Source organism: Trematomus bernacchii, unplaced genomic scaffold, assembly GCF_902827165.1.
Source record: "Trematomus bernacchii unplaced genomic scaffold, fTreBer1.1, whole genome shotgun sequence".
Classification (NCBI taxonomy): domain Eukaryota; kingdom Metazoa; phylum Chordata; class Actinopteri; order Perciformes; family Nototheniidae; genus Trematomus; species Trematomus bernacchii.
Window position 1 is genome coordinate 13,205,156 of NW_022987739.1, and position 24,013 is coordinate 13,229,168.

Below are 24,013 nucleotides of genomic sequence, written 5' to 3' on the forward strand. Positions count from 1 at the left end.
AAGTGTTATTATGGGAGAATTACTATTCTTGTGGTACTACTGCTGTATTAGGCCCATATTGAGCAGCGCATATTAAGACCAAAACTCATGTACAACAACTTCCTTACTTGCAATAAATAAGCACTAATTAGAGGGTTATTGAGGAAAAACTCTCAACTAATGGCCTATTACTTGTAGAATATGGTCATGTAGAATAAGGCATTAATAAGTGTTTTATAATGACTAATAAAGAGCCAATATACTGCTAATATGCATGTTAATTAACAACTAGTTGATGGTGAATTTGTGTACCTTAATATAAAGTGTTGCCGAAACCACGTTATAATAAAGTTAAAAAACTCAGATTTATCCTACCAGCATGTCATGCATTTCTTTTTTACAACGCAACACTTTTTTTTTTACCAGATACATTATCTTTCGATTGACAGCACTAATCAAGACTATTTGAAACCCTGATGCAAAACTAAATTGCTGGCTTTAAAGTTGAATAATACCAATAAGTATGAAAGATCTGAGGTAAATGCTGATACACGTTTAAGTCTATAGAATATAAGTTTGATGAAAAGAGCTTGGGTCTGTGGCAGAATGTGACTCACATCTGTGCCTGGAAAACGATGGCACCAGCATGAGTAAATATTACACAGTGACTTAAATGTACACTAATAATTCTATACCTATTCTATAATAAATATCTTAACCGATCCAGGCATCTCTACAGTCATTAAAATAGTCGTTTGATGCAACACATGGCAAGTAATGAATGAGTAAAATGAAACTCAACTCATGGTGCATAAACAAGCATTAACCAAGTACCTACATTTTCTACTATTGGATACTTTGTTTCGGCAAACCTTTAAAATGCTTTAGTCAAATACCTGAATGAGGTTCCTCATTAACAATTAAAGAAATCTTATTTATAGTTGTGCATTTTCTCCTCAGCTCTTGTGTCAGGCCCTTGCCAGCTGCATCAATGAATTACAGAGTCGAAAAAGAGTTGAAGATGAGCTTTCTCTTCCTGACATCCACATTGCCTACAATGTCTACAAAAGCCGTCTTCAGAACCTCTCATGGATGATAACTCTTCAGCCTGATGTGGTTTCTCCGCTACGAAAAAACAGACACACAAATTGTCCAGAAATGGTAAACATATTCCTACATTTTAGAACTGTTTTGTATGCTCAATATGGGAATGTTTCATTTGCAGGGCTGCAACTATGGCTGTTGTGTTGTCAACAAGAGAAGAGACTTCTTCTAAAATAGGTTGACGGGGCTATGTAAGAGAGGCTGTGGTATAAACGTACGCACAGATTAAGAGCTAGTCTTCCATACAAGTTTAACTTTCACAGTTGTCTTGATCAAAATGGTCAGTATCTTTAAACTCAAGCACTTTAAGGTAGGGACACTGTGAGGTCTTTACTGGTGAAAGCAAGAAACTTCAAGTCTTAGTCTTTGCGTGTGTTGCTATGTTTAAAATGCCCATTCACAATTCATGTCAGATTGTAACATGTATGGTAAGGGCTCCAAGTGAGGAAGGTGGTTAGCTTGCATGTTACTATCCGTTTACAATATTAACACTAACTGGCAGAACAACCTCATGTTACCCTAATGGGTCAATGCAACAGACCAGTCAAAAAGCTCAGTGAATCGAAACCAATTCATCACATGTACAAACATTTACAATGGTATAGCAGTTATATGCTGACTGAGCTGTGTGAAGTTATCTTCTACTAAACCACATACTTTGCCCTGTTGATGTTCAGTTCATGAATGCAAATGCTACTTGGCTGATAGTCTTTTAGCTCTTTAGCTTAAGCGAACAGTTCGTGTGAAGAAAAGCAGGCGTGTTGTCTTTGTTGTGGCGGTGGGCTACCAGTCAAATCGTTATGGTTGTGTTGTTACAGGTCTGTTACCTGTTTGCAAACGAAGAAGACTGGTTGCACCGTTGGTTATCTGGAAGAATTCATTTAGCTCTATTCTAAATGTGTGTTGCTTCTATAGTGAGGTTTAGCAAATAGTGGCTGCTGTGTCCAGTGATCAGATAGCCAATGCGGCAATGCTTCAGCAGTCCAGTGCAGTCCATCGGCTGTAGACAGTGGAGACGCTGCAGTGCTGAGGAGGTCTTTGAAAGAAGAGGTTTTGTTGAACCAGTGACGCCATAGTTTACAGGCTATAGTAACCAATTGATACTGTACACTGATGAGATGATGGGAAATTAAGATGCTTGGCTCGTTTCCCTTTTAACAATATTTACCACTCTTATTCTGTCTTCTTTGAAAAGCCTTTTATTTTCATAATTTTCAAATCATCTGGCTTTTTTCATAAGATTGTTTCACAAATTGCAAACAATATTTAATTAATTTCAAACTGTTTTTTGCATTGTAGGTTTTGGATGTACTTGCAGCCCAGGCATGTGTTGAATGCCTGGAGTCTGCTAATTTAGATACTGATGCTCTATGCCAGCGCTGGCTGATGCAGGTCAAGCGGCTACGAGCCTCTTTGGATTTGATTTGCTCTCAACAGTATAAGGAGCGATGCAAGGAAATACTTCGAGGTGTCCGGTAAGATGCTGATGCATTTGTTTTTTGATTTTGTCTGTAAGCCCTTTTATAGATTGGTGATAGATTTGGTGATCTGCCCAGAGTTACCCAGGCCTTTCATGCAGGGTTTGTTAGAATGAGCTCTTACACAACTTGTGAGAGTTTCAGGCATTGATAAATAACACTTGTACTACAGTCAGAAGATTTGTTTTAATATTAAACCTATTAAGGTTAAGGGGAAACTTGAGATGATAATGTAAACCATCTGTTGCATCTCCCCAATGATGGAAAGAAAGTATGGTGTTGTACAACACATTAACCAAGATGATGTTTTTTAATATTTTAAAGGAAAGGATGGAAGCGCATCAACATCCTCTCATTGTTTGTGGACCACATGCTGCTGGGTTTCCAAAATGATGAGAATCAGCTTAGAACACTGGTACTGAATCAGATTCAAACCTTAAACAAGGTTAGTAGATTTTTATTTAGCAAAATATTCTCAATAGAAACACAAATAAGCAGTGGAGCCTACATTCATTCTTTCTTTACCTTGAGACGAGTTTTGGTGTTGAATAAGTATCTTCACACTTATGGTAGATGTTACATTTCACTTTTAAAAAAATGATGTTTTTGGCCCATTCTAAAGGTTCTGGAGGGAAATTCTGATGTGAAATCAATGAAGGCTTTTCGAGCTGTGATTGAAATACTAAGTTCATGTAAGCAGGGGGCAAGTGATCAGCTTTTCAGGTAGGAGGTAGTTTATTATTCTTTATAAAATACTTCAGAATGTTATTTTGTTGCACTTCATTGACTCATCAGTCCCTTTTTATTTTGATAAAGGTTTGGACTTCAATGTGAGGTATGCACAAGGGAGCCTCAGGACCCTGTAAAGCTGCCATGCCATCACATGTTCTGCTTAACATGCGTCAGGGCAAGCATTGATGCAGGACAGACTTCTTGTCCCAAATGCAGGCAGCAGTTACCAAATGACTTTCAGCCACATGTCTCTGAAGAGATCAGGTAAGTTTAAAAAAACAAAACATGTACCATTTATTCTTACAGTATATGATGCATTATCTTTTATTCATCTTTTATTTCATTCATTCTATAATGGAACAACTGTCACAAAAAAACAATTAACACCTGTAACAATCCAAGGGTAAAATTAAGTCTTCTCAGGAGCCAAGATAAATTACACAAAAGCCATTTTAGAGCTTATAGGTTCAGCTGTTAATTTTATACAAGCTATTATGAACTTGTTCGTTTGCCTTTACTCATTGCAAGAGCCTTTTTTAGACTGTACTCTTTCTAGCAGCATATAAAAAATATATGCTCTTCAGACATTGATCGGTGAAACCGATAGCACCCAAGGATTGTTCTATTGTGTATACACCTAACCTGTCTTTTGCATGTCCAGTCATGGTATATAGTACCATTGCTTTCCATTTGATGGGTGTGAACAGAAAAGTCACCTGAGTATTATGTTGGGGATCATTTGATTAATTTGAGAATAAACATGGATAGAATGTCGTCACTCTAACTTTTACACATTTTTATGTTGCATTTTTTGTGACTCTTCAGGGTTTCTTTGAGGAAAAATGCAGAATTCAGTCGGCGTTGCAATGGCTTCTTCATTGATCTGCTCTCCACTGTGTGCTTTAAAGACAACACTCCACCAGAAACACATGTGATCACCCACCTGTTGTCCTACCTGATTATTGAGACAGGTACTTTTACTTTAGAGCTCAGAGAATATCTAACTAAATATCATGTATTGTATATTGCCTTCCTTTTTGTTCTGATCCCTTCTCTTCCAATGAACCCGGTTTTGTCTGACTATGTAAATTTGATAATTTTGTACATGCAAGCAGTATTTTGACAATAATTTATATTTATTTTATCCCAGTTGTTTTATATGTTGTCACTAATATTTACATTAAATCATCTTTCAAAACTAGAACATAAACAGATACACACCAAAGATCTGTCGCCTTTTGACGAGTCGCCAGATAAAAACCCAGTCGTGCGATCCGTGATCCTCAAGCTGCTGCTGAAGTTCAGGTAGGCAACTAAAGTAAAAAATTCACTTAAATTATTAGCTGGCAGATATACATATCAGCTCCATCAGAAGTATTTCACAGGATTTTGATTGTATTGCTGCTTCTATCAATTTAGGGATGTGGTTGTAAAATAAATGTCCTAATAGATTTAAAAGGCGGGGTAGGCAGTATTATTTTGGCATGTTAAACCTTTCACATGTCTGTCGTAAACCCCAATCACCAGACAAGCCCGGGTGTATGCACACCTCTTACAGTAACCCGTAGTAGTACTAGTCATTTGTCATTCATTTCAAACATCCTCACGATCAAGATTTTAATCCCAATGCTGTTATACGGCAGCAAATTTACTGCAAGTTTCAAACTTGTGGAAAACAGCAGCAGGTGAACAGACCTGTAAAAAGTGGGTTAAAATGGCTCACCATGCGGCATTCAAACAATTTAAATGTTTTGGCCTTACTCACCACAGGTATGAGGTTTTAACAAAGTACTGTTGTGCAGGACAATAAGCAGGACAAACTGTAAGAAAGCATATCATAAAAGACTGAGAAGACCAATTTATCCATGTATTACAAATGGACTGCCTACATGTACCACCAACCATGACAGACAGGGCCAACAGGTGCCTTGTAAATGTCCCCTCTGTGGGACTAATAAAGGTATTCTGATTCTGATAGCCAGCCCTAATGGGGGGAGTGGTTGGGGGAGGAGTCAGGCCTTGAGCTCAGCTGCATTCAAGAGCGCTGCACTCTTTGAGATAATTTCCCACCACACACCCATCAAAGATTAGATTTTCTAAAGCCTGAAAACAGAGCCAAAACTAGGTTGAGGAATACATTTTTCTCCACTTGACACTTGAATTGCAATCGAATATTGATTTATTTTCACCTTGCAAAGATCTTCTGCATTTTACAAAATATATGATAAACCTAACTTTGTTTCAGCTTTGACGAAGTCCAGGAATATTTGCAGCAGCATTTGTCATCTGTTGAAGAAAGCAGATTTGTCCATGAGGATGATAAAGCAGAACTGTATGCTTTGTACATAAACTGCTTGGAGGTAAAACATATTTTAAATATTTAAGATTTCATTTAATATTTCATAACATTTCAAAATGCTTCACAAAGAAATTGGTTTACCACGAAGCATGATAAGACTTGCTGTGAGAGTCTATAGTAAGTTTTAGCTCCAAAAAGTCATTTTCACATTTCACAACCAATATTTATTTAACTCATGCTCCTTTTACTTTTTTTGTTTTTGTAGGACTCCATGTGGGAGAAGATGCCTCAGGAAGGCTGCACAGATTTAGAAGTGAAGCCATTTTACAATGATGAAACACAATTCCTCCACTTCTTTTTGGCTGAAGTCACCTCTGTTCCAGCAACAGTGTCTATTCAACATCTGCAGCACATTGCACGATTGCGTCTTTCGCTCACCATGGCTGCCCAGCTCATCAGTGACGATCTGTGTGGTAAGAGATAGCAACATTTCTGCCGGCAGTTTAAATTGGTTTAACAAATAAATACATAATAAAATGTTGGACTATGTTGCTGTTGCAGAGAGAAAACTCCCAGATGGATCAGAAGATTTCCTGAAAATGGTGATTAAAGTCTGTGAGGACAGTGGGAATGATTGGTACCGCATTTACCTGATCCGCAAACTCAGTGAATGGCAGGGTGTGGAGTCCGTCCAGACTCTTGTCAAACAACCGGGGTTTAGCTGGCTTTTCCCTAACGATATCCATCAGCAGGTACAACACCATTAAATTGCTATGTTAATACAAAAATGTATGTCTACTATTCACAATTATCGCATAATGCAGGCATTTTATTCATATTCAGGTTTTCATTTACATAAATATGCAACCAGGAAATCTCAAAATCCACAAAATATCCATTCACATGGTTGAATTTGTTTTGCTCTTCTAACTCGTCATTCATTGTGTGACCAGAATGTAGATGAAGGCCAGATGGATCAGTATCTTGTGTATGGGGAGGAATACAAGACTGTAAGGGATGCAGTGGCCAAGGCAGTAGTGGACTGTAATGTTGAGCAGATAGAAGACGTCTGCGAGGTATTTTAAACTTTTCAGTTTGCACTTGAATGTTGATTTAAACTAAATTGAGTGACTTGATGTTCACTTCAATTGACTGAATAATTGTAATTGACACACTACAGTAAAAAAAAAGGAAAATCAACAGATACATAGAAGGGCAATTATATAGATTTATATATTTTAAAAGTAAAAACTGGCAAACAAATTATTATGCTTTCATTTTCATTTCCATATACTGGGACCAAACATTCATTCGGTCCGAATAGAAGCTGCTGACTAATACTTTTTGTTTATCATCCATTGTTTTAGAAATGCACCGCTCCACCAAGAAAGCGAACAATGTTCATTCTCCTGGCTCTTTTTCGAGAGGTTACTACTTTGTACAGATCTGCAAATACTAGCCTTCATCCAACCTCTGAGGTACGAAGAAATTGAATATTATTTTAAACATCAAAACTCTTTAGCAAACAATAGGAAGCAGCCAAAACTGATGCCTGCACATCAGGAGAATATGATCCAGTTAGAGAAATGGGTTTTCTGTAATACAGCGGGATCCCTGATCCCATCTCCAGCAGTTTAAACTCCAGAGACATCCGATATACAACAGTTTTCACAAGCTGATGAGTACTCCTTGTGACAAAAACACTCATTATAATATGGAATATCAGTGGATTTCTAAATAATGAAAACATATACAATTCGAGAAGTAAAACAATGCAATATCTGTTTCTCTGTGATACAGCTACCCTTAGCTGATAATGTGTTATCATGTGGTTTATAATGGTGCTTTAGAAATAAAATTCTAATTGCCACTGTCTATCATCTTATATCTTCCCCATAGCTTTGCCATGCATTTGCAGACCTCATCCAGGGCTCAAGGTATCTATATCAAAAAGAAGTAAGGGATTTTGCCTCAGCCTTGGTTCACAACAGGTTAGGATCCCTGGCCATAACCCATGACCTTACTATTGAGGACAACACTATTATCGAGCTAAACATCCACCTGGCAGCGGTGCTGCTCACTGGAACTCATGTACTGGTGATGCCACTCAAGCAACTTGGTCTGTCTCCTGAAAATATGCAGGTAAACGTGTCATATCTGCCCTTTCTCGATCATTAAAAGTACATGTTACAACTTTGAAGAATACATTTTGAAAGTTCTGTAAAACCATGAATACTTACCTGATACATTGGAATAAAAAATCTAAATCCAACTGTTTAAGGAAAAGCTTAAAAATATTTATTTCAAGCCATCTTTAACAATTTATCTTTATTTGCTATAACAGGCAGCGTTTATACCAACAATGCCTGATGATATGTTAGCTGTTGCCCAGGCAGCCATACAACAAGACTATGGGCAGCTCACTTGGTATGGTAAGTTTGATTAATTCATAATTCAATCAACATTTCAAATTGTACTTTTTGCATCATCTTTTGGATATTTCTATCTTGGTTTGTAAAATAATTTCTCAAAATAAGATTTTCTATTAAAGATGTCTAAGGTATTCTGTACTGCTCTTGGTTTGCACCATCATAGTTAATGCTAATGGAGTCACATAAACCCACCTACTGATTGTTTGTTTACTTTATCTTCTGTTCCAGTTATACAGATGATTTAAGCAAATGTTAACTGTTTAATTGTTTTTCAGTGTGTCCAAATAATCACCCATGCTTTGTTGACGAGGTAAGGTTTTTTAATGCACTTCCTGTAAACTTAATTTCACTTCTTTGCGAAGAAATAAATACATACAGTAGATAGAAACACATATTTGATCTCATATGTTCCCTGCAGTGCGGCCTGCCCATGCAGAGAGGCCGATGTTTGGAGTGTGGACAGGAGGTTGGAGGGGAGCACCATTCTCCCTTGCAAGGATTCAGACCGATTGATCTACAGCAGTGAGTGTTATAAAACAGAATAGTAGGGTGAAAATAATATAGGGAGCGATCATTCTAAACTAATGTATAACGATATTTGTTGGCAGAAAAAAGTAAGAACACAAAGATACTCTTTCAGTTTGGGAATATAGTTGTCAATGTATTGGCAAAATACACGCAAATGTAATTAAATTGAAGTGGAACATTTTGGTAAACACTAGATAAATTACCACCCCAAAGCGACTTCTGTACAGTATTTTCATATGTATGGTCCTTTTGTAGAACAATGTCTATTATATTGCCATTGATTTATGTGAAATACTGAAGTTACAACTATTTCTCCAGAATCCAAACTCCTAACTGAGATATTTAGAGTCTGTTTAAGATTGAACAAAATCAAATGATTGTCATTCAATTGAGAGTAGCAACACTAGAGTAATCATATGTGACTATGTTCAAGCCATTTATTAAATAGTTGTAATACCAAATGTCATGTAGACTTCTGCTGTGCAGATGTAAACAACTCCCCCGGGCTACTAACTGACCAATGCTGTAATTTGTTGTTCTAGGGATCGCACAAGGCCTGGCCACATCCTAGGAGACCCTGAGCAGGGAAACAACACAGACACTAAAAACATGTCTCTGAGTCCATTTACGCTGATTAGGCTGGTTACACATCTGGCCATGTTGCTTGGGACCTCAGAGAAGTCCCAGGTGAGTTGCTCTAAAAATAAGATGTCAATTATAGTGAAATGCAATTTTGCACTGTTGGGTAATTTGTTGAATAGTTAGCACGATATTTCAGAGTTGATATTGTCTGTACAGTAGCTAGGATATAGACAAATGATATCCAAATAGCGATCTCTGCAAAATTAGATATAAAACACTACTAATTTGTCTGTTCTTTTAAATCTGACTACCACATGTCCACTCTCTGTTATTTTAGTTTGTCCAGCGCATCATCCAGCCACCAGTGGAGGATGTTTGTATGTTTCTCAGTCTTCACATAAAAAAGGATCTGGATCAGCTTTCACGGGCTCTTGGAAGAGGAGCTGACGACACGGTTACAACTGTCCACTTGGTGATCAGATCTCTGCAAGACCTAGTACAGCCCAATCTATGTAAGATTAAGATTAACCTTTATAAATCCCCAAAGAGGAAATTCTGTTTTGAATTCACACAAAGTACAGTACACAGTACAAATACACATTGCTATACAGGTATACACAAACACATGGTACCAGGGAGCAGTTGCCATACTCAAGGAGTACTCACCTCTGCAGTGCCCAGGAGGTGAACTGGCACCAGTTCCACATTCGCAGTTACGAGGCCAAGTCCCTACAGACTGAGCCACTGCTGCCCCAAGCACTCCACAGTCAGTCACTGACTGAACATAATGTTTGATAAGGCTGCTTAATGTCACAGTTTCAGGGCATTTTCTGCTCCTGTCACACTTGAATCACTGCAGCCTTGTTTTTCTCTGCAATATAAGTCCTGCACCTCTATCAAATTAATCATCATGGCTAAAAGTAGAGAGAAATCTAAAATGTATTTTGTGAAGTAGTCACAATGTCTTTTGTCATAAAAAGAAAAGAAAAAATGCAGGTTGAATTTTTTAGGCTTAGACATTATGACTTATTTTATTCATGGGGGATGAAAGAACCCATCGCCAAATTCTGATACAATTCAGAAATACAGAAACAAAAAAATGGTCTTACATTGACTAAATCTGTAAGATACACCGAGAAAACTGCATTTGTATGAAAGGAGCGTACTATTTATGAATGTTTCTGTTTGTTTATATATTTACATATTTTAAGCTGTAGAGAACAAAATGCATGCTTGATTTTACATAATGCCTTTTGTTTGACTTTGACTAGCTGGAATTGATCCTAACCTAACAACCAAAGCATCCAGAAACAGCTGGGAGACTACTGTGGCTGCTGATATTATGACACCACTGTTGAGGGTAACACCTTTTACCTTTTACCAGTAGATTCTTCTTTTCAACTTAAGAGTGACGATTAAGGTTTTTATAAATTGAAAATTGGCAGTTAGACTCATATGTAGAAAATGTATTCTAGTCCTGAATGTTATTATGTGAGTAATGTTTTTATAATAATACACTTATTATGTTTAATTTTAAACTGCTTCTCTTAATATTCTGATATGTATTCAACATGCTGATGTTTTGGTTGTTTTCTTGCTTCATACAAATGTTTCCATTGCTGCAGTAAACTCTATCTCAACTACCATAAATATTTTGTGTCAAGGATCTTGATCAACTCCTACAAGAAGCCAAGGGCAGCATTAGAACCGACTCCCGTGTATCCTCCAACTTCATCATGAGGGCAACCTTCGGTGATGATTGTACTTTCCTGACGTCGCTACCGCAGGGGTCTCAGGTCCACAGCTCAGCGGTGTGGAGCTGCAGGGAGAGGCTCTCGTTGCTCAGCCTAACACACATCGTGGAGCAGAATGATCAAAAGGAGGAACTTCCGCTTCTCTGGAGGTTCCTGCAGAAGGTGAACGTCTTTGAGATGTAAAGATTTATGACAAAATGGCTTTGAAATTACCTCTCTATCAAACAGTTTGATCCAAAGCAAACACTGTTAAAAAATGTGTTGATATTCATTTCCAAGGGATGATGTTGGTTATGTTTTTCACATTGAATTAGCAGAAATATAAAGTTTTCGTTTTTACACAACATTAAAATCGAATTAAATTAGTGGGTTAATTTTAGTTAGAGTGAACATTAAAAGGATGAACTCTTCACATGTTGGACTCTCCTTGATATTTCATTTATGCAAACTTGAGACAAAATGTAAACAATGCCCAAAATATGTTTTAAAGTATCCATTTGCCATGGGGCAGTTGTTTAATTTGCTTTGGGGGTTCTTTTCAGGAGAAAGAATTTCGGCAGATCAAGCTCCTTCCAGACATCGTAATCCTGCAAAAACGCTTGGTGAGAATGTTCCAGAACGCAACTGACCAGATAGTGGGCTCCGTTGGAGAGTTCATTGAGGAGCAAACAGGTACAACTTATATTAACCTGAGCTATGTCAAGACTCAAGCCTTGTTTGTTGGACCGACTCTCAGTTGAGGGGGAGGTGGGCCAGAAAACAACAAATGTCAAAGTGACATTTCACACAATTTATTTTTTCTTTTCCTCCATCCATATATTGTTTTACTATCTTTATATTTTCAACATATATTTTTTCAGAAATGAAGACGTGGTATGAGAAATACATTAACATCTTTCTGAAAACATGGAATCTGCTCAGAGTGTCTGTAACCAGCAGTAAGTAACGCACTCATCCTCCTGATTGTGTCCCTAATAGATTTCTGATGGAAGCATTTCCACTGGGTGCATTTAAAGAAATGTCATGTCCTCTCCAAAATAGCCATTTTTTCTAACATCGTATTTGTTCCTTCCTATCCTTTGGTATACGCTTGGGCCGACGCGCTCACACATCAGACAGAGGTCACATATTTTGTTTGTTTCGTCACTTTTATTTTCCTTTGCTCTGTCATACTTCTTTAGTTATGTTTATCTTCTTTTCACAGACAAATAAATAATAACTTAACTTTACTGTCACTCCGTGCAGCGCAGCATTAAAAAAAACGTGTGGCTTCAAACCGAAGAACACTAAAACATCGTCCTAAGGACTCTTATATGCCAGCTGATACAATCACAGCCTCAATTAGCTGATTGTCAACAAGGGAGTGGAAGTTACCCACACGTGTGGAGAACAAGTATCGAACATATCTTCAATATTCAGTTTCCCTTTCCAATATTCTATATTTCTTTACACATAATTGAACAATCAAACAATCAAATATTTACCTCAGAATTTTCGCTCATATACTCTCCTGATCTTCTTTTTCGAATGTTGTTGCCGCCTGCTGTAAGTTTAGTTTAAATGTAACTCAATAGTGCATTTGCAACCAAAGCAATGCAATTGCGATTGTTCCACATGTCTATTAAGCACACTACTTTGTTATGTTGTTTGCATTTACACTGTAATGAAGTACTTCTACTACAATATAAGAACTTTGATACTCAACATTGAGATTGCTCTATTCATAAAAGAAGAGTTAACATTCAGCATTGTGATTCTTCTCACACGCAACAAACATTGATTTAAAATAGCTGTTTTAGGAAGAGAGCTCAGCTATCAGTGGCCAAAAATAAAACATATTTCTTTAGGGCAGCAGTGATTGATTGAACCATGTGAATGAAATATCGCATCGACCACATAATTACACATTGTTTAGTAAGATATAATCAATCATGTATATCTTCTTTCAAACTTACAGGTGAGTTGAAGATCCCAGATGAATTTTGCAGCCAAGATTTGAACCTGGACAGCGACTTGCAGTACCTCTTGCCCCGGCGGCAGGGACCAGGCCTGTGTGCCACAGGTCTGGTCAGCTACCTGGTGGCGCTTCACAATGAGCTGGTGAACGCTGTGGATAGTCTGACCGGGGAGGACAGCAGGTACAAAACCTAAATGGAGCTACAAAATAAATTAAATAAAACGTTTTCATTCAGAGGGCAGACATTTCTGTGTTATTTCTTAACCATAAAGTGTGTCATTGTACTTAAGGATACGTTTCTTACTCCAAACAATATTCAGGTGCCCATATGAACATTGAAAGAGGTTTTACTTGCTCAAAGTAGTTTGCCTGTACATACTGGCCATTAAATAGCTATATGGGTGACAAAATCCACAATCTTTTCTTGTAACACCTTAATGATCCTCAAACATTGTTGAGTGCACTTTTTGTCTACTAGTGGACTACACTTTGGAAAATATTATCTTCAAATAAATGCATGCAATGATATTTGTTTTGTGATGTTTTTGTCACCCAGCAGTTACAGAGTGAGTGTGGCAGAGCTAAGGGAGCAGCATGTGATCAGCTATGAGCTAGAGAAGGACCTACTTCCTCTGGTGTTATCCAACTGCCAGTACAGCTTGGAACGTGGACATGAGACAATAACACAATATGACCTGCCCATGATCCAGCAGCAGATCATCACCCGCTTCCTGCAGGGAAAACCCCTCATCACCCGCACAGTGAGTTCACACAGCTTGTATTGGTTAAGGCAAATAGATGCACTGGTCAAAACTGGCGGGTTGTCAGCTAACATCAGCCATGACGTGTGGCTGGACGTTCTGCCCCATATAGTAAATCATAATGTTTTCTGCTCAAATGTTCACATGGTTGACACATGATTTTGAACACACAAGTGTAAGACTATCATAACACATCGTGTAACATTGGACGCTCTCTGTCCTCACTGAATCCATTTATTATTCACCTCTGTTATTTCAAGTAAAAAACACTTACCCTGTGTTTGTATGCTACCAATTATTCAACTAAGGTTTGAGATCAGAATCGAAAGATCTACTTTTCGAAAGATCAATAATTGCAATTGGTGCATCTCTAAAAAAACTATAAATGGACACACAAGCTTAACTAGCCCTTTACAGTCTAGGAGGAACAGACTCCAGCACGCCTCGCAAAAGCCAAACCAATACAGACTCTTTGACAGGAGACACATTCTTTTGACTTGGTTTGTTATAGGCTGTCATATTATGTTTTACTCATGGCTAAGCCAATCTCATTCATATCTATTTGTGTGCCTTACAACACAGTAAGACATGTTCACCAAGCAGATTGTGACATTGTATTTAACTGTTCCGTTATTATGTGCTCTGTGTTGCCTGACTTATTTTACAGTATCAAATCCCTGCTTCACTAAACTAATTGTATTTGTATGCTTTATTCTAGGGAGTTCCGACTCTGATCAACACACAAGAGAGAGACTATGAAACCATGTTCAAGGCTGTTAAAGGAAAAGTACATCAGGTATTAAGTTATATATTAGGTCACCTAATAAAGGTGTTTATATCTAACTTGAAATCACACATTTCGTTTACATGCATTTAAGAAAAGGCTTTATAATAATGTAAAATGTTTTACATTAACAATTGATTGATGATTTTGTTTTGTCATTAAGCATCAGAAAATAAAGAAAATTGTAGATTTCCAATGATATAAACAGAAGGAAGGCAAATCATCTCAATGGTACAATCTGAAACCAAAGATTATTTTGTCATAGTTCATTGATACATCTCGTTATTTAAGTGTTAATCGTTTACAATTTCTGCTGATTCATTTTCTTTAAGATTTCACTGTAAAATTAATTAATATAAGACAAACACAGATCATTACATTCCTTTAAAGTGCTACTTTGATGTTATTAATTTAGTTAGAACCTTTTTATTATAGTTTATAATATATAGTCGGTATTACATCTTGGAGGTAATTATTATGTAGATATGTAAAAATTCAGTTAATTCTCACTATGAAATTTGAAAGTTCAACATATAAATACAGAAAACATATATTTGCAGTAGATTATGGCTTCAGGCTCTATTCATACGCTGTTATCTTTCAGGCCACTCTGTCCTCTCTGACTCGGAACGCATTGTCCAGAGAGCTGGACTCCTACAGTGAGGTGTGTGAGGCACTCAAGATCGCTGAGCTGCTCCTGGGTTTCCTCTCAATGACTGGTGGGGACCCCATGATGTCACTGGTCACTTACCTCCAGGATATCTTGAAGATGGTTCAACGCATCGATAAACACATATTGCAGGTCAATACATATGCAGCCTCTATTTCTGGAGCGATAGTTAAGGTTTCCCTTAGCTTAAGAAAGGTTACTTTATGTCAGTACAAATTGGGGGCGACAATCACTTCCATTCTAAGCACATAAATAGGATGCTTTGCTTCAGTGTTCATTTGGTTCCCAACTATTGTTTTAAGACTGACTTCAAAATGTGTAAAAGTCACCATTAATGCATACTTTTCGGGGTTGTGAGTAAGGTGATTATCAGTTGGACAAAACAGCTCTCAAAACAAACTTAACATGCCACTTTACTGAATAACTTATCATTTCACTAACCTTAATAATCTACATAAGAAAAACTGACATTTGAAACATTAAAGAAAATATTTATTAAATAATATCAATCATCCAAATAAAGTGGAAATAAGGTAAAAATTGAATATAGAGCTTCTAAAAAATGTATCTTAAAATACATCGCCAAAACCTAAAAACACAAGAAAACTATAGATTAAGTAAAAAGAAAAAAAGATGTATAAAGATTCATTGTGTGCTTTCAAAGTGTATAAGACAGCCTCTTAACTGTGCTGTGTTATTTCTTCAGGCTCTGGGCAGATGCAATCTCAGACACTGTGTTTCTCTGTGGCAACTCCTCTCCTCCCTCAGATCGGAAAACATGCTGCGTCTCAAAAGGGTAAGTGTTGCTCTCGTTGCGTTTATGGGGCTGGTTTAAGGGTCAAACAAGAGCACTAAAAAGAAAACGTGGGCGCTAGCTTCATGTCTTTTGCCATTATGTTCCATTTATAAATATTGCAGTCCACTACGCCTGTTTATCAAAGAATACTATTTATTTTTGGGCTAATTTCAGAGTGTAATTCAAACTAAATATTTCACTCAGAATATACAGTGTAATTTAACAAAAATACCTCACCCCATGTTTCTATAAAAAGGAGCCCTTTTCGGGGTATCAATCAGAGTACCTGATGCCGCTGACAGAGGAAAACAAGACTGAGCTGAAAGGCTTCGTGTCCAGAGGAAATGTGGACCAATGGCTTCTTGAGATGCACGAGTTCCTCCTGCTGAATCTGGGCCGGCCGAGGGCCATCGATGACTTCAACCCAGCCTGGAGGTAATCCTGATAAACTACATATTTGCAACTGTTCCTCCCAATATCCCTGAAAATATTATGGTCAGTTCTGACAAATATTATGCAGCCAAACATCGTTTAAATTCACTTTTCATCCCAACGAAGATCTTGTGCAAGATACATTTCAAATATGTCAATATTTGGAATAATGCAGTAATAAAAAACATGAGATCTTGCTTGAAAATGTCAATCAATTGAAAAAAATGTTTGACACATATCTCTACATTGTGCATTGCCCCTTCCTACATATATGATAATGTCTACATTAAATTCTTCAAATTCAAGTTATCTTAATGCTTTCTTGATAATGACTCTGGTATTTGTTTAAATTAATGAATCAAGAGTCCATTACTATCACGCTTTGTTAAATACAGTAGTATTTGAGTAGTATCCTTGGTTTAGGTATTACAGATATCCTCAACTGGCCTGTGTTGTACTGATGTACCCTACTGGCACAATGAACCTAGTAAAAATATTAAATTTAAAAAAGAAATAAGCCCTCAGAATGTAGTAGTCCCTTAATTGGGAAACAAATATATATTTTGAACTTGTTTAATTAATTCACATAATTTTGGTTCAATTAATGTTTACAAACTTGAACAGCCTTGTCCTAAAGAGAGAAGTAAAAAAATGTGCTGCGTGCTTGGCGTTCACAGCCTTGGCCAGTCAACAGTAAATGTAAATGAAAGCATAAAATAATCACTTTGAAAAAACCACCCTGATATTGGCACTGAACATTTTTGTTTCTGTAAGTTAACAGGGTCCTTATCATCACACAAACCTTTCCCTTTTGCATAGTGTTAAAGAGACGGTGTGTGCCTACATGGACCGTAAAGAAGTGGAAGTGCCTGCTTATGTGGAGGAAAGGTTTCCTGCAAATCTCATGATGTCTCAGATTGTGGAGACCTGGAAATACGCCGTCACAGCCAAGCAGGACTTGATGACTTGAGAGACATTTGAGTGTATCAGGTTAATCATACATTGTCAAAACCAAAAATGTTGATTTTACTTTTACTTTTTCCTTTGTTTTTATTGGTTTTTATTTTACAACTTAAAAAATACATTGAGGCTAAACATCCTTTTTTTATTTTATCTTTTCTCAGGATTACTCTTAACATTTTTGTATGTATTTTAGTATTGACCACCAGAAACTCAGAACGTTTCTGCCGAGTGGTATAAAGGAATTAGTACAGAAGAAATATGAATCTTTACTTTTTTTTAATCAAATCTTGCTAACGATATGCCTGCAACAGATGGGATAGTTTTTTTATTTCCCTTTTGTTTCTGTTTGTATGGATTGTTCTGTGAAAGTTACATGTGAAAGACTAAAAAAGGAACCTAAACCTTGAGGCCCTTAAAAACAATGAAGCACACCGAAACTGAACTTGATGAAACGCTGCCGTAAAGCTTTTCATTTACTATGTATGTCTATCTATAGAAATCATTTGAAGGATAACTTGAGTTGACATTTTTCCCTTGGAAAGAATGTCAGAATCTACTCAGGAAATGTTGATGTATGACTTTGAGTATTTACTTTGTAACTGTTTCACTTCATATTTTTCAGGATACTTTTTACATTTTTGGACCAGCATTTATTTTACTATTGACCACCAGAATCTCATAACCAATCTGCATGGTGGTATAAAGAAGTAGTACAGAAGATATATGATAGGCTACTCCGCATTTTCTTCATTTCTTAGACATTTTAGTAAATATAGCTGAAAGTTTGTTTTCTTTGTATTTTTTATAGATCTTTTTGTGATAATTATGTCAAAGACTACCAAACATACCAAAACTGGTGGACTTGAGGAAATGTTGCCTCGTGATAACATTTTTAATGGTTTTTTTCCTATACATTTTTTGACACGTATTTTAATTTTGACCAGCAGAATCTCATATCTTATCAGCATAGTGGAAAAATAAACCAGTGCAGAAGGAATATTATACTTTACTTTTTGAATTTCATTTTTATATTTCCGTTTCTGCCTTTTCAATTTATTATTTAATTAGCCTTTTTTTGTTTTTATTGTGATGATTTTTCTGTAAAAGTTGTGTGAAAGACAAAAAACTAAACTAAACCTTGAGGCTCTTAAAAAAAGGAAGCATGCCTAACGCTGCCTTAAACAGGTTTACTGTAAACAAGTTGTTCATTTACTATGTGTTTTCAATCTATAGAAATCCTTTGAAGGATAACTTTCTGAGTTGACATTTTTCACTTGGAAAGAATGTCAGGATCTACTCAGGAAATGTTGATGTATGACTTTGAGGAGTATTTTTAAGGACACGTTTTACATTTTTGGACCAACATTTATTTTCCTGTTGACCACCAGAATCTCATAGGTAATCGGCATGGTGGTATAAAACATGTTTTTATTATTTCTTAGACATTTTACTTAATATAGCTGACAGTTTGCCTGTTTTTGATTTTTACTTTAGGTTATTTTCTTCGTTTTGGAATTAGATTTTTCTGTGATAAGTATATGTTAAAGACTACCTTGAGGAAATGTTATCATGAGCAAGCTGTTCATACTCAGAAACATGTTATTGTATGACTTTGGCAAGCATGTTTTTGTACAGTTTAACTGTTATATTTGATGTTTTTAAGTATTTCTCTTTACATTTTTGGACTAACATTACAGTATATCACTCTTGACCACCAGAATCACATAATTAATCTGCATTGTAAACTAGTACAGAAGAAATACGTGTCTTCACATTTTGAACATCATTGTTTTTTCTGAAACCATAGTTAACTGTTTGCCTGTAATTGATTAGAGTGTTTTGCTGTTTTTTCCTCTACTTTTGACCTTGAGGATCTCATAACTACTGGTATAATAAACTAGTGCAGAAGGACTATGATATCTTACTTTTTGAATTTTATTTTTAAATATCCTTTTCTGCTTTGTCAATTGATTAGAATTCATTTAAAGAATTTCTGTCAGAGGAATATGTCAGGATCTACTCAGGAAAATGTTGATGTATGACAAGCATATTCTGTGTAAGTGTTTCATATTATCATTTTTAATATTACTCTCTACATTTATTTTACTTTATACCACCATTTATAATCTGCACGGTCGTACAATAAAGTACAACAGAGGAAATTCCCATGGCATGTTGTTTTTTATTTCTTTGACATTTTTGTAAACATAGATAGCAATTTTCCTGTAATTGATTGTCTTTGATCGAATATGCTTTACCTGTCCGGTCACTAGTTTGTATTAGGTACATATCCCAAAACAGGACTGGTCGTAGCCTGTTGTAACGCGTGAGTGTTTGAAATCAAATTGATGGAAATGTTGGAAAGCCTGGATATGGCTTTACTCTTAGATTCAGAAAGTCATCCACACTTTAAACATTTCTCTTTAAAAGCTGTCCATAATAGTCCTAAATTGTGACTTTGATCATTACCCATTTGTGCCAATTATACAGAATATTTTCCATGTAGAACTATTTGTAATTCATACTAAATAGAATTAATTATTATTTAATTCATTCAGTTCTGCTTATAATGTTTTACTTTAAAACCTACCGTTCACTTAACCTGCATGGACATAAATCACTTATTGTAATTTCCATTCAATTAAAATTGCAAACATATTGAAGAAACGTGAATGAAGATCAGTAAAATATTAGTTTGATTCCAAATAGTTTTGACTGACACAAAAAAAGCTGACAAAAACATTGTCATGAATGAAAACGACTGCCTAACAAAAGTTGTTTTATTCTCATGTAAATAAATTACATCATTTTTTGTTACAAAAATAAAATGAAACCCAACCAACATGAACCAAACTTATGCATTTCAGACAAAAAAAAAATGTGAATCTGGAAATCGGACGATCATAATGTGTCTTACAAATGCTTTAACAAAAGTTTTACTTTTCAGGGACTGAATACCTCTCCCCCTCGACTGCCAGTCTATTGATCCACCTGTTGTGATCGGACCATAGGCGCAGACAAACCACAGAACATCACAAACAACACAAGAGTAAAGAGCAAGTTAAAAAAGGAATTTGTGCAACAGAAGTTGGGGCTGGGCAGTTTCTTTGCCATGAGAATTACACCTGAGGAGACAAGTTGACAAAACGACAACTAAAAGCCTCTACCAGTGTAACAACTGAAGGAAAACTGTTTTTAGATGACACAAAAGGTTTTTGCAAAGTTGTAATGACACAAGGACGATACTAAAGCAGTCAGCTCTTACTGATACACTGGTATATGATCATACTAAAAGAAAATTTTACACCAACTTACAGATACTAAAAAACTAAATTCAGTGCAAACGCACAGCTTCTCTTAACGTCTCAGTGTGATTTCTGCAGTGGTCAGTCCAGACAAACATCACAGCAGAAGGAAACACTGGAGTTAAATGTAACTTCATGTACTGAAGGAGAAATCACTCAGATTATAGGATGTTGAAGGTGTAATGTTCACTCAGTGCTGGTTCTTCATGCCCTGTGGTTTGCCTGGTTTCTTATCCTGCTGCAGCTGCAGCTGCTGCTGCTGGCCTCGGCCCGGACCAGACATCCCTCTGCCACGACCGCCAAACAGACCTGACAACAGACATTTATAAATACAAATATAGAGAATGCTACAATAGTTTTGTTACTGTATGACAAAAATGTACATTTCAGTAAATAAATAAAAACGTAGAATCTCATAGGTAATCGGCATGATGGTATAAAACATTTTATTTTAAATTATTTCTTAGACATTTTACTTAATATAGCTGACAGTTTGCCGGTTTTTTATTTTTACTTTAGGTTTTTTTCTTAGTTTTTTATTAGATTTTTCTGTGATAAGTATATGTTAAAGACTACCTTGAGGAAATGTTGTCTTTAACAAACATTAAAGTACATGACAAATAAAGAGAATGCTACAATATTTGTGTTACAGTATGACAAAGATGTACATTTCAGTAAATAAATAAATTAAAAACTTAATGCCAGGTTTTGCTATATAATTACATTTCTCACCTTTTAAACCTTACAATGCATTCCAAGATTTTATTTACACATCTTTAGGGCTAGACTTGATGCTCCTGAGAGTATGTGGACTTTATATTATGAGAAATTAGGAAACAAACTTAAACTGTCATGGCAATATCAATTTTACGACCAAAGGCACAAAAGAAAGCCGTCTCCACTCACCTCGGCCGACTCCTCCACCTCTTCCTTTGCCCTGCTGTTTGTTCTGCTGGGGGCCTCCACGTCCGCGGCCCTTCGACACCACCTCCTCCTTCACCATGTCGATGATCTCATCGGGGATTCGCAGGTACTTGATGGTACTTCCTCTGATGTAGCACTCAGGCATCCTCCAGAACTTATCTCCATCCTGTTAGAGTGGAGAGGGACTGTCAATGCATTCTAATCTTAATGTGGCTGTGTTTTGTAAAGAAGGTAAGCATTGTCCTGTCGCAGTCCATTTTTTGTTTTATTTATTTATTTTTTGTTTTGTCTTTTATCCTGTCGGACTCGAGTCACACTGTTGTCATCCTTACTTGTTTGCCAACTGCTATTGTGCTGTCTGTTTGTTTATAAAAAACTCAAATAAAAAGTTTTTAAAAAATAAAAAAGAAGGTATGCACAACCAGCTTCAGTCTATAGCTTTTTTGTCTGAAGAGGAGCTGTATGTAAGGTTGTGCTGCGAGGATTAGTTGACTTCAATGTTAAGATGTTCTGCTTTTCTCAGTTGTCATGTTCCACTAAACTGAATATCTTTGGTTCTGACAAAACAAGGCATTTAAAGACCTCACCTTTGACTTGAGACTAGGATGGACATTTGTAACTCGTTTTATAGACCTAACAATAAATCTATAAGAATCAGCAGTTAATAATGCAATTAATATAGAAAATAAATGTAAGCTGCAAGCCTCGAGTGTGCCATTCTGTTTTCAGTTAGTGTTTATGTCCCAAATTATTTGTGTAACTGTTTACATGTCAAAAAACAAACCAAACTAAATAGGAGAGATACTTTATAACAGCCAGTAGCACTGCGTCTAAAGTGTTAGTGATGGCAGAGACGGGAGACCAGAGCTCAGCTTTACCCTCGAGGTGCAGATGACTTCTCTCAGGTTGATGTTCATCCAGTTGTCACAGCTGACCAGGTGACCGTTATACGTCTCTCCATTTTTCAGCTCCACCAGCTGAAGAGAGAAGGGACACATAAAACAAGCTGTTTTAGAGTCCAGGCTACAAATTGCCGGCTGGATGAAAGATACTATAGCACAAGTCATGGATAAAACAACTTATAATTACGTCACAGTTAACATGCCAAATAATTAATGAAGTAATGTAAAGATAAAAGACAGTCAAATAAGTTGCTGTCCCATCTGCAGCCATAACATGAAGGCTTCAGTGTCTTCTCACCATAGGATGGTTCTGGGCAGTCTTAAGCAGAGATAGTGGAAGCTGGAAAAGGACAGAAAAACACATTATAGCTTGATAAAGAATCATGAAAATAAGCTATAAGTTACCTTATGATATTAATTGTTCAGTGTTAAAACATTTGTAATTTGAAATAGTTGTAATATAATACTTTGCCATAAATTAAAATTAATAAAAATTCGTTTTGTATTGTACGTCATTATAATATCCTCGACCAGTGATTTATCTGGAGTGTTTAAACACTGTTTATCATACACTGTCATGTGCGCTAACTCGCCATATTTACCGCAATGAGAGGCAAAAACATACTTTTTTTCGAGTTTTAAGTAGCAAGCTCACAACTTTGGCACAATATCAACTTTCTCTGTTGCTGCATGTAAAGTCTGCACGCATTTTAAAACAGCCACTTTGTCAATTATGTTTAGTTTAGATACCGTAAGGTAAGCTAATTTCACTTGGCTAGCACAGCATTGTGTGACCCAGCGCTACAGAGCTGCTAACAGTTAGCTGAGCAGCAAGCGTGCCAACGAAAACCTAAACAGGTGGCTATTAACGTGTTATCGTAACAGTACAAATGAAATACTCACCATTGTGATAGTATGTCTTTATTTTTTTGTGTTTCACTTTTTGCCTAGGCCCTTCACTGACACGAATTTACAAAACCTCCTAATGTTCTTCTTCGTCTTCTCCGTTATTTCCGGCATGTGATAACGGCTGTATTATAAGATGCTGCCCTCTGCCGTCAACAGCAGTCACTGCAATGCAATCAAAATATAGAATGGAGTGCCTAAAGGTTGGTGAAAAAAAGTATGTGTTTATAGCTTTATATATACAGTCTATGTAGCGGTTTATAGTTATTATTTCCTTACTATCAAAGCTATGATTGTCCTTTTAATGTGTGCTCCAGAAATAGTCAGACAGACAGAGCAACCAACCATACAAAAATGTGTTACCCATTGCTGTAATCTTTTAGGACCCATAAACAGTGATTCAGAAACGGATTTTTAAATAATGTTCAGCTTCATTGACAAAATAAATAAAAAATCTAATTAATTAATGAATTAATACTTTTTGAGAAACGGTAGGAGATTAAATAAAACATCTCTTTAAAAAATATAGCATATTAACTATATGTGCACACTTGAGGTTTATAGTTTGGAAAAAGTCAACATATTTTCTTATTCTACCTTTAAAAGAGCTTGAAAACGTGACTTTATGGATATGATATTTCTTCAGTTAATTTAATAAATTGAAATAAAATAAAAAACGTTCTCGTTTTGGTAACATTTTAAATCCAAGGTTTCTTGTCTAAAAT

At 36.3% G+C, this 24,013-nt stretch overlaps 2 protein-coding genes across 4 annotated transcripts in view; one reads left to right on the forward strand and one right to left on the reverse strand.

The window, feature by feature from the left end:
* Positions 1–19,417, forward strand: part of LOC117495456 (E3 ubiquitin-protein ligase rnf213-alpha-like) — a 51,290-nt gene extending 31,873 nt beyond the window's left edge. For 2 of the 3 annotated variants that reach the window (XM_034146709.1, XM_034146710.1), the window contains exons 39-67: positions 940–1,140; positions 2,383–2,558; positions 2,886–3,006; positions 3,184–3,284; positions 3,378–3,557; positions 4,119–4,264; positions 4,496–4,598; positions 5,539–5,653; positions 5,858–6,065; positions 6,154–6,344; positions 6,546–6,668; positions 6,960–7,070; positions 7,492–7,734; positions 7,937–8,024; positions 8,300–8,334; positions 8,443–8,546; positions 9,095–9,239; positions 9,472–9,646; positions 10,406–10,494; positions 10,799–11,050; positions 11,431–11,560; positions 11,749–11,826; positions 12,846–13,026; positions 13,402–13,606; positions 14,325–14,402; positions 14,995–15,192; positions 15,767–15,856; positions 16,113–16,291; positions 17,108–19,417. In XM_034146709.1, the coding sequence (XP_034002600.1) occupies positions 940–1,140; positions 2,383–2,558; positions 2,886–3,006; positions 3,184–3,284; positions 3,378–3,557; positions 4,119–4,264; positions 4,496–4,598; positions 5,539–5,653; positions 5,858–6,065; positions 6,154–6,344; positions 6,546–6,668; positions 6,960–7,070; positions 7,492–7,734; positions 7,937–8,024; positions 8,300–8,334; positions 8,443–8,546; positions 9,095–9,239; positions 9,472–9,646; positions 10,406–10,494; positions 10,799–11,050; positions 11,431–11,560; positions 11,749–11,826; positions 12,846–13,026; positions 13,402–13,606; positions 14,325–14,402; positions 14,995–15,192; positions 15,767–15,856; positions 16,113–16,291; positions 17,108–17,258 (4,197 nt within the window). In that variant the 3' untranslated portion in view covers positions 17,259–19,417. The remainder of the gene's footprint in view (positions 1–939; positions 1,141–2,382; positions 2,559–2,885; positions 3,007–3,183; positions 3,285–3,377; positions 3,558–4,118; positions 4,265–4,495; positions 4,599–5,538; positions 5,654–5,857; positions 6,066–6,153; positions 6,345–6,545; positions 6,669–6,959; positions 7,071–7,491; positions 7,735–7,936; positions 8,025–8,299; positions 8,335–8,442; positions 8,547–9,094; positions 9,240–9,471; positions 9,647–10,405; positions 10,495–10,798; positions 11,051–11,430; positions 11,561–11,748; positions 11,827–12,845; positions 13,027–13,401; positions 13,607–14,324; positions 14,403–14,994; positions 15,193–15,766; positions 15,857–16,112; positions 16,292–17,107) is intronic. The other variant, XM_034146711.1, reaches the window with a different exon arrangement.
* A 581-nt stretch (positions 19,418–19,998) lies between these two features.
* Positions 19,999–23,424, reverse strand: lsm4 (LSM4 homolog, U6 small nuclear RNA and mRNA degradation associated). The gene is made up of 5 exons (XM_034146712.1): positions 23,286–23,424; positions 22,681–22,722; positions 22,359–22,457; positions 21,463–21,646; positions 19,999–20,865 (listed from the first exon to the last, which is right to left on the reverse strand). The coding sequence occupies exons 1-5, from the start codon at positions 23,286–23,288 to the stop codon at positions 20,747–20,749; spliced, it is 447 nt and encodes a 148-aa protein (XP_034002603.1). The 5' UTR covers positions 23,289–23,424; the 3' UTR covers positions 19,999–20,746.
* Positions 23,425–24,013: the final 589 nt, after the last annotated feature.